At 53.6% G+C, this 12,545-nt stretch overlaps 1 protein-coding gene across 3 annotated transcripts in view; it reads right to left on the bottom strand.

The window, feature by feature from the left end:
* Positions 1–6,798: 6,798 nt before the first annotated feature.
* ARHGAP26 (Rho GTPase activating protein 26) overlaps positions 6,799–12,545 on the bottom strand; it is a 116,542-nt gene continuing 110,795 nt past the window's right edge. For all 3 annotated transcript variants that reach the window (XM_062638181.1, XM_062638182.1, XM_062638180.1), the window contains 2 exons: positions 11,536–11,627; positions 6,799–8,300 (listed from right to left, as the gene is read on the bottom strand). In XM_062638181.1, the coding sequence (XP_062494165.1) occupies positions 8,212–8,300; positions 11,536–11,627 (181 nt within the window). In that variant the 3' untranslated portion in view covers positions 6,799–8,211. The remainder of the gene's footprint in view (positions 8,301–11,535; positions 11,628–12,545) is intronic.

Here is a 12,545-nt window from a genome sequence, read left to right as displayed (position 1 = left end):
TTCGGGCCCCACTGGGACGTTTCTTTGTTTACAGAAGAATGAGCGTGAGCGGGCTGAGCTCTGCGCTGCTCCTCGGCCAAGTGCCGCATCCAGCGGGATGCACTGGGAAGGGTTCATGTGTGCAGGGACAGCACACCCCCCCTCGGGAGCTTCCCCAGGGAAAGCCCTGCAGCGCTTGGGATGCCTCAGGTCTTACCTCAATGTGTTCCCTGTCAGTTTAAAGCCATGTTTAAACCGGGGGGGGGGGGTGTCTCCATCTTCTCTTTATTCCCTTCTTTTCACTGAAGCAGGCCAGGTTGCATCCAACACCGAGCCCTTCCCGTGTGCTCACAGCATCCCCCTTCTTCTGTAGTCAGGACAAACTACAGCTGTGACAAGCCCCTTTGCCACAGGAGGTGCCTGGGGGAGGACAAGGAGGGCAAGGACAGAGTTGGTGCTTTGTAGTCACAAGGCTTTCATGCACAGCTGTCTGTGTGCAGATACAGAGATAGAGGTAGATGATATAGACAATATAGATGATAGAGATATAAGTATAGATATGGATATAGCTATAGATGATATAGATAATAGAGATAATAGAGATACAGAGATACAGAGATAAAAACATAGACATGGATATAGATAAAGATGATACAGATATAACTATAGATGATACAGATATAGATGATATAGATACAGATATAATCTGTCTGTCTCCCATGAGCACGCCATGGCTGCGGGGCTGTGCCTGTTCCCCAGCTGCACACATGTGTGAGCTCCAGCTCCTGCGCTGCTGACAGGGGTTGGAGGAGGGGAGCAGAACCCAGAAACAAAACCCATGGCTGGCCGAGGCCCCAGGGCCGGATCCAGCAGCGTGAATAGCACAGCCAAGCCAGCAGCGCATTGCCTGCACCACAGCAGCGAGCAGCCCCTCTGCAGCAAGGGCGCAACATGGGCAGCATCACAGAGCCCTGGTCACTGCTGGGGACACTGAGCAGGGGGACATGCAGCAGATACAGAGATTGAGAGGGACGTGGAGCTGTTGGGGTGAGTCCAGAGGAGGCCACGGAGCTGCTGCGAGGGCTGGAGCAGCTCTGCTCTGGAGCCAGGCTGAGAGAGCTGGGCTGGGGCAGCCTGGAGAAGAGAAGGCTCCTGAAGGGGAGACCTGAGAGCAGCTCCAGTGCCTGAAGGGGCTGCAAGAGAGGGAAGAGGCTTTGCAGTGGGCACAGCCCTGCCTGGCTGCCCTGTTCCCCAGGAGCAGCAATGACAGCCTGTCACTGCCACTATGGAGTGGGGACATGGAAGATGGGACACGGACTGTGCCAGGGAGATGGACCAGGATAAACCACTGATACAGTGATGAACTTGGGGAAACAGGGGCTGCCAGGGAATCGGGAGCTCTGAAACCGTGAGATTCATCCTATAAGGCATTAAGAAATAGTATCTGCTTAAATAATGCTCACAAACAGCTTGACAAATATTTCCCCCTTGCCAGACAATGGTGCTTCTGTCATTCCCCCTCCTATGGTGCTGTTAATGCTGCTCCACAGAGGTCCAGCCTGTGCCCCTACTTGGCCACCGGCCCCACCGCAGTTGTGCTGCTGCACAAAGCATCCTCAGCCACAAACCAGCCTTCATTAACTCCTCAGTTCTCCCATGCTCTTTGCTTGCAGGCAGCACTCCCATGGCCGAGCTGCAGCAGAGCCACGCGAGCTCCTACCGCAGACACACAATTCACCTTCTGCACGGCCCAAAAACAGCGAGATTACCCCAAACCAACAGTAACAAAACCCAACCAGCCCTTGGTAAGACAAAACCCCGGAGGGGGTTGCTTCCACAGCTCCCCCTTGATGGAGATGCTGCTTCCTAGGGGGGTCGGCCCCCTCCAAACCCTGCCTTGGGGCTGGGGGTCCCCCATACCGGCCAGGACTTGCCGAGCGCAGTGGGGCTGGACCAGCTCGGAGCTGTCGGTCTAAATATATCGTTGTTGCTGGGGGAATAACTAATAAACAGAGAGGGTGAGCTCTGCTGATTTAATTGGCTCTGCTGCGTGCGGCTGGAGGAGCCTCAGGTACCAGCACAACGCGGAGCAGCCTCCGCTTAACAAAACACCCACGGAAGCCAAACTAAAACAAAGACAACAAAGGCAGGGGCAGGCCAGAAGCACCTCATGCATTGAGATGAGCTCTCAGGCAGAAGCTCTTCCCTGTGAGGGTGCTGAGGCGCTGGCACAGGGTGCCCAGAGAAGCTGTGGCTGCCCCATCCCTGGCAGTGCTCAAGGCCAGGTTGGACACAGGGGCTTGGAACAAGCTGCTCCAGTGGAAGGTGTCCCTGCCCATGGCAGGGGTTGGAGCTGGAGGAGCTTTAAGGTCCCTTCAACCCAAACCAGGCTGGGGTTCTGGGATTTCCCAGTCCTAGAAACACAGATTCTTGCAGCAGCGGCAAAACTGAGATTTAGAAAGACACGCGTGAAATGTCCATAAAAATCTAGAGCTGCCACCACCCGAGGCTCTGGTCAGGGTGAGGAGGGCGCAGGGTGACAGTGCATGGGTGACATGCACCCGGGCTGGGTGACCCAGGGCTGGCACCGCTCAGCGTGGGCTGGGAAAGCTCTTTGCTGTTGCCCGAAGAGCAGGATGCAGCCCGGTGCTGTGCCATCGGCAGGGTAACACACCATGGCCCTGCGAGGCTCCAACGGGGGGGCCGCAAACCCCGCTTCTCCCACAGGATCTGCATGAAGGGAATGTTCTGCTTGGGTTACAGGAGACCGTGCTCATCCACGGCGCCTTTTCCATGGCCCATTACATCCTCTCTATGAACTCACAGGTGGCTGCTAACGAAGGCTCTGGATCATTTGCAGGTATTTAATTACCCAATTGCCATGGGTAACCCTGGTGCAGGAAGGGGCAGCCGGGAGCAGGATGCTCTCAGGACCCCAGGGTGAGGGGGACATGGACACCAGAATCGTGCTCTGGACACGGCTTTGTTTAACTCCATCTCCCCCATCTCACCTGAGCCCCAAGGCAGGTTTCCAGGGGGCTGGGGTTTCATTTCCCCCCTTCCTGAGTGCGTCAGTGAGTTTTAGAGCACAGGTGTAATTTTCTAGAGCCCTTTGTCTGAGGTTTAGAGGCAAGAATAAGCTTCATTAACAGGAGGGAGGGTTTCTAATCAGTAATAGGTAGGTGCTACCTCGTGAGCCGTCAAACGGCTGTGCTAAATTACAAGGTGCTTTGCTGTGCTTGTCTTCAAACAATCAGCTCCTCACCCAGAGACGGGAACTTTAAACGGCTACTTCTTAAAGACCCAACACCTTTCCATGTTCAGCTCCCCGAAGCTGGGAGTTAGCCCTAACATACGAACTGGAATTGCTTTGAGGCTGCTGCTTCGTTACAAGAATTAAATGCACTTGCAAAGCAGAAGAGGGCCCTTCAGCGCTGGGCTCTTTTTGTGCAGGTAATGTTCCTCACCTACAGACCCATTGACTTCAACCAGAGCTGCACAGACCTGATGGAACTGGTGGGTGCTGCTCAGCTGCCCATACACTGATCTCCATCTCCCCTCTGGCAGATTGAAGCCATTCCCCTCGGCCTGTCCCTATATCCCTTGTCCCAAGCCCCTCTCCAGGTTTCCTGTAGCCTCTTTAGGCACTGGAGCTGCTCTGAGGTCTTCCCCAAGCCTTGAGCCCTTACCTGCACCTCACCTCACACTGCACCTCCCATGGATGTGGGTTTCACTCTTCTCCTTGCCCTCAAGCCTTGAGCCGTGGCCGCAGGTCTCCAGGGAGCAGGCGATGTCCTGGCTGGCTGTGAGGAGCCCATGGACCGGATCCCACCCTTCCCCATTCAGCAGCTCCTGGGATATCCCTGCTTCCCCGGGGTGCACGCTGGCGGAGCAGAGTCCTGACCCCAACCGAGATCCTTCTGTAAAGACACCTAAAAGAGCTGAGGGGATGCAGCTCCTCGTGCCCGCACATCACCTCCAGCCCCAGTGCTCCTCAGGGCAGACAGTGGCCAGGAGTGAAGGAAAGGCTCTGGGAGGGACCTCAGGGGCTTACACAAGCACTCCGTGAAGCTGTGTGGATTTGTGCTGTGAAATCGCCGGGATAAATCCGGGTAACTCCTCTCCAGCACTTAAACAGAGCCATCAACTGGATACTGCAGCATCCGGATGTGCTGGTGTTACAAGGCTCTGGTGAGCATCCTGCTCCCATCCCTCACCACCACCCGCTTTTAAGCTGTCAGCAGTAAAAGAAGCGATACCCTTGTGGAAGGAACATTCCAGTGCTTCATCTGCAGCTTACCCCGAAATCAGTACCGCAGTCTTCTGTGCCAGGGTTAGAGAGCTCCGCGCTCCCCGAGGTGCAGGGACCAGCAGGAGCCCGCCCTGCAGGTTAAGGTGCAGAGGACAGAGCACCCAGTACCCCCATGTTACAGCAGTAACCCAGCCCGGCTGTGATGGTCTGGGCTGCTCTTCAGGCCACTGAACCCAGTGTCGAGACAGACACTGACCAGGAGGATGTTTTGTCTGACTGCGGAGCCAGGCAGGAATGCGAAAAGTCACGGCCATGGTCTGAAATGGTTGCTCTTATTGAGCAATACCCTGCTCAAAGAAAGCATCCAACTCCAACCCAACCCCAACACAAGCCAATGCCAATCCCAACCCAAACCCGACCCAAGCCAATGCCAATCCCAACCCAACTCCAACCCAAGACAATGACAATGCCAATCCCAACCCAACCCCAATCCAAGCCCCAGCAGGGCACCGGGAGGTGTGATGGGAGCGCTGGCAGCAGCCTGGGTGCTCCCAAAACCATCCGAGAGGGTTCAGTCCCTGCGGTAAAGCCCCCCAAATCCACTGACGAGGCAAGGGCCCGCGGGGACCTCAGAAAAGCCACACTTGTCCGTGGCCACCAGGACATGGGGACTAAGGCTGGTGACAGTGGCCTGGCCACAGCCAACTGATGAGACCCACCCCATCAACTTGAACCATGGCAGGACTGTACCCAAGACTTGTGTTTGAACAGATACTATTGCAGTGTCTTCTTTCCTGCTTTACTGCCTAAACTGCTGGGCAGGGCGTACAGGCCAGGCTTCACCTACCAGCGCGCCTGTGAACACCCTGCTTGCTCCTAATGTTGACTGATGACTTTAATATTCAGCATCAAATGTCATGTCAAGCTGGTCTAAAACAGTATTTCCTCTCTCTAATTTCTCTCAGAATAAACCAGTGTTTGCTCCATTATTAAACTCCCCCACGGAGGGAGCGTTCACTGAGAGCTTCAGACAAATCCTGATTTTGGGAAGTTTTAATTAAAAAAGAATATTCCAGTCGCTCCCCTGCAAGAGCGGTAACTGCTGCTGCTGCTTTGCTTTCCTCCCTCCACGGGACATCTTGTAAATACGTCTGCGTGGAACTTCTGTTCCCAATAACTCTCCAGGCAGCGCATCCAGACGCTCCTAAGAGCATAGGAAAAGGAATTTACTCTCATCCCAGAACAATGTGAGTATCTGAAGAGGCAAAAGGGGACACTGCACAGAGAGGCTTTGTGAGGGTAAGGACTGGCAGCAGCTGGCTGGGGCAGGGCAGTCTGTGCTGCTCCTGCAGCCTTAGGAAGAGGTCCCCAAACACCACATCCCCTAAATACACCTTTTAGAACAGCTCTGATGTGTCTGAGATTCTCATTTGCCCACAGAACACTTCCTGTTCAAAGGCTGAGAGTCACGTTGGAGACAGAAGGCTGTGCTGGGAAGACACTGGCTCCAGCCGCAGCCTGAACTTGTTCAGCTGGAGAACAGAAGGCTCCCAGGAGACCTCAGAGTGGCTCCAGTGCCTAAAGGGGCTACAGGAAAGTGGAGAGGGGCTTCGGACAAGGGCCTGTAGGGACAGGCCAAGGGGAATGGCTTTAACCTGCCCGAGGGGAGACTGAGATGAGCTCTTAGGCAGAAGCTCTTCCCTGTGAGGGTGCTGAGGCGCTGGCACAGGGTGCCCAGAGAAGCTGTGGCTGCCCCATCCCTGGCAGTGCTCAAGGCCAGGCTGGTCCTTTCCAACTCAAACCATTCCACGATTCTATGCTGGGGGAGCAGCTCAGGACAGGACAATCCTGAACACAAGCAAATACTGCTGACAGATGAAACATTAATCCCTTCCCCCCCCCTTCCATCAGCCCTTTCCATCCCTCCCCTACACCCCTGGACAGGGGTTCCTATACTACCCACCCTAGACCGTGCAGGAGCCAGAGCCAGCTCTGAGCAATCCCTGAGGTCCCAGTGACTTCTGGGGCTGGATTAAGCCCAGCCTGATCCTCTGCTCCAGGAGCATCAACAAGTGGTACGAGTTTTCACCACTGAACCCGAGGATGAACGAGGACAGTGAAACACTGGCTTTGATCCCTACAAATCTCTCGGCCTTCTTCATCCATTGCCTCACAGCACAAAACACGGGACAGTTTGGAGGCTTCTCCCCTGCGCAGCCATCAGCAGCAGGGCGACGTGCCCAGTGCATCACTTACAGCAAGGTTACAGCCCCGAGGAGACGAGCTGTGCTGCGCCCGCCCCGGAAATCAGGAAAAGATCAACTTTTTCCTCTGTTTTTTTTCCCCAAAACAAAAGTCCCGGGGTTTTAATCACTGCAAAGAACATGAAGAGGTCTGAGGCTTTGGGCTCCTCAATTCTAAGTGACACCACAAAGCGGACAAGAAGGCAGCCCAGGGTATGAAAGTGGCTGTGGATGTGTTTGCAAGTGTTCTCTGTAACTGGTTTCAAGTGTCCTTTGCTTCTCTCATTACAGGTGTTCTAAAAATATCAAATATAGATCTTTCCCTCACAATATTTTAAGATACTCTATTTATACAATAATTCTTTCAAAAATAAAAAGTGACACATACAGCAATTCAGCCACTCAGTCTGTAAAACCATTACAAAAGACACAGCATCCATCCCCCAGCACCGCTGCTGCCCAGGACTGTGGGGGTTCTGCCACCATTCTCCATCACAAAATAAAACCATTCCAGCTCCCGACGTGCCACCCGCAGTCACGCTGGGCTCCTTCTCCCACCCTCTCCTTTAAAAACAGCCTGGAATAGTGAGGGATTTCAAACCCACTCTGCATGTCCATGGAGGCAGGAGCATCCTCTCCGGGGCAGGAATGGAGCGGTGGGGAAGGACCTGTCCTTTGTGTTCTGTTTTCTGGACACACCACCACCAAATGTCCTATGAGCATGGGAATAATTTACCTTGCACACCGGTACTGCACAGACTTGGCACGCACAGACTACACGCACGGAGCTGCGAGCACGAGACCACCTAAAAAGCAACGGGTGGAGAGTGGCAAACACAGCTCCCAATGGCACTAAATCAGCAGCCTGGGCACTCACAAAAGCATGGATGTGTCTATGCAAATGCATCGGAAACGGAGACCGTCAACAGGAGTGGCATTTATCTGGAGCTGCATCTTGCCCTCCAGGAAGGAACTGCGGGCTCTTTGCCTCAGATCACAGACGCTGCCTCGCAGGAAGTTCAGTCGTTAAAAAAGGACACACTTGGAGAGGTTTGGTCCCAAATATTCCCACTTCACGGCGCCGGCGCTGCAGGGCCCAGTGCAGGACCGCTCTCGCCTGCAAGAGCGGAGCTCTGCTGCGGCAGCACAGCATGGGACCCGCAGCCTCCTGTCACTGCTACTGCTGCTGAAGCTGCTTCAGCCCTTCCCTGGACACGGGAGAAGGGGCTGGGTTGCTCCCCATCGGCATGGAGCTGGCTGGAAAGTGGGGAAAAGAGATGGCAGCAAAGGGCTTCCTCACTGCTGACCGCTCTTCCTCCGGCGGGGAGGATGAGGAGCTGGGGTCCTTCTGCTCCCTTCTTTACAGGTGGCAAGCAGAGTCACCGCAGGGAGCGCAGGCTGGTGCGTCTCTCGTGCTGCTCCACACTTGGTGCTTGGCACCTCTGGAGCACGCAGGCTGTGGTGCGGAGCTGCCGCTTTGCTGGTTTGCTCATTGCTGCGATGGCTCCGCGCTGGGACGTGGGCTTTGGGCATCACTACCTCGGATCGGAGCTGCAGGAGTAGAGCCACATCCCCAGGACTGCTCCTTCCACAGCCCCAGCACACACAGGGAGAGGAGCACAGTTCTATCCGCAAACATTCATCTCGGTGGGGATGGGGAAGCCCTCACCCTGGTCCCACCAGCGACTGCCATGGATACCATGGAAAGCTCAGCGGAGGCGGTTCCTGCGCCCAGAGTTATAGGAACTCCACGTAGTTCTCGGGGATTAATCCTGTCTTGCCATTGAGGGTCCCTTCCAGCCAGCCAGGCTCCTGCGATGGGTGAACTTGAGGAGAGAAAGAAAAGACAGGTTACCACAGGGGTTACGGCATAGGGGCTGTTGCTCTTCTGTGTGCTGACATCAGCTTGCATCCCAAAGCTGCTCCTGGGAGAGAACAAGACCTTTAATTTGTGTTTGGCTTAAAGTAAGAAAACAAATATGCTAAGATGCTCGGGAAGCTGAAGTGCTCACCCTGGGCCTCCTCTGCCTGTCCTTTATAAAGCGTCAGGGACCCAACAGTAAAACCAACAGAAGAACCAAGTGAGCTGCACATGAGGCTATGTACTGGGATTCCAAATACTGGTGCTGGGCTGATGTAAGTGAAGCACCAGTGATAAAAACAGGGGCTCAAAACTTCCTCCAGATTTGGGCTAAAATGTCTTTGGAGTTTGAGAGAAGGGGGTTAACTCCATCACAGTGTAACCCTGCACATCCCGGCCTGGACCAGGCTGAGGGAGGGAATGCATTAGGAAACGCTCCCGGTAGGAGAGCAACCTTATTTCTGTGAAATGAAAAACGTGGTCAGCCCTCAGAAGCCTCAAACTCCTCCTTTATTCAACCAACTGCTGAAAATCTGCTGGTTTTACAGGAACCAGTTATGCCCATTCCTCAGTCCATCACTACAGGGAACGTGGGCAGAGGAATACAGTACATAGTGATCTATTAATGACAAATACAGACCACAGAATAAAGGAATCACAGAGTGGTTTGCGTTGGAAGGGACCTTAAAGCTCCTCCAGTCCCACCCCCTGCCACGGGCAGGGACACCTTCCACTAGAGCAGCTTGCTCCAAGCCCTGTCCATTGCTTTACACATTTTGGGGTTTCACTTGTGCCGCTTCTTTTTGCACACTTACACCCCCAAGTCTTGGGGCTTTTCTACCACCAAGGGCTAAAGCAGTCCTCCCAGAGGACAAAGACCACCTCCAGCCTGCAAAGAAAGCTCCCAAGGGCAAAACTGCATTAAAATTTATTGGTTTACATCCCTTTTGGAGATGAGGCTTCACAGTGCCCCTGCCAGCCGAGAATGGCCATAAGTGGTGTGTGCGTGTCTGTGCCTCCAGCCCTCTGGTCTCAGTAAATGGGCTGGGAAAGTGCTTTAACCAAAAGTCACGTGCGTTCCAGCTACTGCCTCTGCCTTAGAACATCACTTGTGTCCCAAAGACAGACATTCATTTCTGGGCAGGTGCTGTCACACAGAGCAGAGCACACGGGCAGATGGGGGAATCTCGTTCTTGGTTACAGAATTAGAGCACAGATGCAGCACAGCTTTCCTCATGTAGCATAAACTCCAGTGTCTGTCAGCACCAGCTCAGGTGGGGGGCTCATGGCTTCAGAAGACTGAGTTTTCCATTTCAGGGGTGATGTGTGTTAAAACCACACACGAGCATCCCTGTCCTGACCCATGACTCCCACCTTCCCCAGTTTCAGGCCTCCACAGATCCAGGACATCCCTCCCATTTAGTGTAAAGATCTGCTGGAAAACCCAGGTTTCCTGTATCTAGAAGGACCGGTGCACTGGAGCTCAAATGGACCCCTCACAACAGGGTACTGGTTACTCTGCGGCTGTCACTCGGTGCAGGCAGCAGCACCCCGATGTCCCCATCAGACCGAGATGCTGCTCATCCATGTGCACCCTCAGTTTCAAGTCAAACCAGAATCTGTCTCTAAGTACTCCCAAGATCCATTTGCTTCCGCTGGGTTTTATAAAGCCCTCCATCATAACAACACTTCCACCGAGCAGTGCTGCTCCCAACAGCTTCCGCAGCTAACGTGAGCCTCAGCTGGGCTGCTTAGTGATTAGAACATGCTGTCTGGCTTTGCCCCTGAATAATCCATTGATTTTTATATAGCAAATACAATGTATTTAATTCAAACTTGTTCCCCTTCTAGCAGCTTTAATTCCCATGGGCTCTCCAAGGGGAGAACATGTTTATTTATAAGATATCTATGGAGCTGCTTAGAAGAAGTATCTTCTTTAATTCACATGTACTTGTTCTCTACCCTCTCTGCTATATTCTCATATATATCCCAGGGCAAAACCAGTGCATGTGGTAGCAGCTTCCCGAATGACAATGCTTAACATTATAAAAGCCAAGAACTGCTTGGAAAGTAGTAAAAAGTCTTTTCTTTACATTGGGATTATATCTAAACCAGAGCTGCTTCAGTCCACAGGGCGCAGTCTCTTTCCCCTGATGCAGGAAACAGACAATCCGTGTTCATTAACATCATCTCCAGAAAGCTGACTCACCATACTCACCTATTCCAGCTCCCAGGATCCAGAGTTAAAAAACACACACTACTTTTCTATCTCTCTCCTGCATGAAACATCATGGCAACTGCAGAGTATTTCTGGTGCTGATACTTGGAAACTAATCTCTCCTACCCAGAAGACTGGGGAATGGCTCGTACATGGCAAACACTGGTGTCAGTCAATGCTCACCAGTTCCCCCTTACATTCAAATCCAGGGTCTGGATCTTGGTGGGACGCGCGGTCACAGCCCAGAACAGACACGAGGAGCATTGGGCAGCAGCCCCGACACCATTGGCACGGGCAGGGTGATGAGTGTGACATGGAGCAGGACCCACTGACCCAGGCTGGAGGTGGCACAGGGGACATCTCTGCTGTAGTGATCCCCTGTGCTCTACTCTGGGGGAGAGGAGAATCCCACCTACTCATCCCTCCTATTTCAGACATTTCCCTTAGGATTTATTTCCTTTAGATAATAAATCAGATTCTTGAAAAGGCAGTTTTCACACAGATCCTAAAGACTCCTGGATAATCAGCTGTTTTCAGTAAAGTAAAGCCAGACACAGCTCAGATTTAATTGGGTTTCAAGTATTTCTGCTTTCTTCTTTCACAGGATTTCCAGAGATGGAAACAGAATAGTCCTTAAACAGGAGACTAAAAGGAAACCCATGAACTGAGAGCCCAAATCCTTCCCTGGGTCACGGGAAGAAAACCTCCATTAATTTTGTGCTAAAATAAGTAACAGCAAGTGTCCCACTCTGTAGCTTCATTTGTTTTGCTGTTTTACTGGCCCTGCAGCATCTCCCATGAACGTTACATGGAGTGAGACCTTCCTGCCCTGGGGAAGGCCAGCACCAGGCACGGAGCAAGCCTGGCTCCTACGGCACCGGGCACAGCTCTTGTGATCCTGTTTTTCCAACACTGGGAACTGCAGCCTGAGAAACGAGCCCATCTCCCCTCACTCCCACAGGCACCCGGGTCAGGGACTCACCGTTGTCAAACACGGTGCCTGCCGTGAAGGAGAGCTCCGAGTCGTGTTCTGCTTTGCAGGCGTACAGAGCTCGGGCTTTCCGCAGCGGCGAGCTGCAAAGAGAGAACACGCATTGGTACCAACCCCACTGCTCGCAGGCAACAGCATCCCCTCCCCGCTGCAATGGAGGGGTTCACGTGAGTGGCAAGTGTTGAAGAGGGGTCCAAGGATCTCTACTGCTCTGCGAGGGTCCATGGTTACACTGCTCGGGGGAAATGGGAGGAAGACACCAGAGGAGGCTGAAGGCTCTTGGGGATGAGCCCCCAGCACCATTTCACTGCACTGCAAATGGCAGTGTGAGCTGAGCTGGACCACAGCCCAGGTCCGGTGCCCACACAACCAGCAGCCCTGAGGCTGGCTCCAGGAGCTTCCCAAGAGCTGGGAAGGTTCTGGAAGCCTCCAAAGGGCCATACCCAGCCCACGGGCCAGGACGGAGCAAAGGCGGCAGAAGGAGCCCACCAGCCCCGCTGGCTGCCAAAGCCATCACTGCCAGTGCAGCTGCAGCCACAACGAGGGTTTCATGAGGAAGAATCAGCCCTGGGGAAGTGTATTTCAACACAGAAAAGCAAGGAGGCCTGGGAAGGATTTGCGGTGCTTCCTTAGAGACCGTACCTGAAGATAAAAAAGATTTAAGATCCATTAGATTTTAGTGGAGAAGTGTCAGCGTGCCCACGCTGCGGAGGAGTGAATGAGAGCAGGGAGAGCCAGAAATGGAGCAGATCACTGGCAGACACACAGAGAAGATGAAGGACCTCAGGACCCAGCAGCAAAGCGCAGGCACGCAGAGGGGTCCCCTGCTGCTGGAGCCTCCCAGCCATCCTTCCCGGGTTTGGGTACCAGGAAGGCTGGTGCAAAGCTGGGATAGCACCAGGCAATGCTGGGAGCCTGCCCATCAGCCCAGTGGCTTCATCCAGCTCTGCAGCAGGGTACAGCTCAGCTATGGCACAGCCAAGGGAAGTGATGGAAGAGCC

Source organism: Pezoporus occidentalis, unplaced genomic scaffold (genome assembly GCF_034315485.1).
Source record: "Pezoporus occidentalis ecotype Australia unplaced genomic scaffold, CSIRO_AGI_Poc_V1 ctg55, whole genome shotgun sequence".
NCBI lineage: Eukaryota > Metazoa > Chordata > Aves > Psittaciformes > Psittacidae > Pezoporus > Pezoporus occidentalis.
This window is presented reverse-complemented; position numbering and strand designations above follow the sequence as displayed.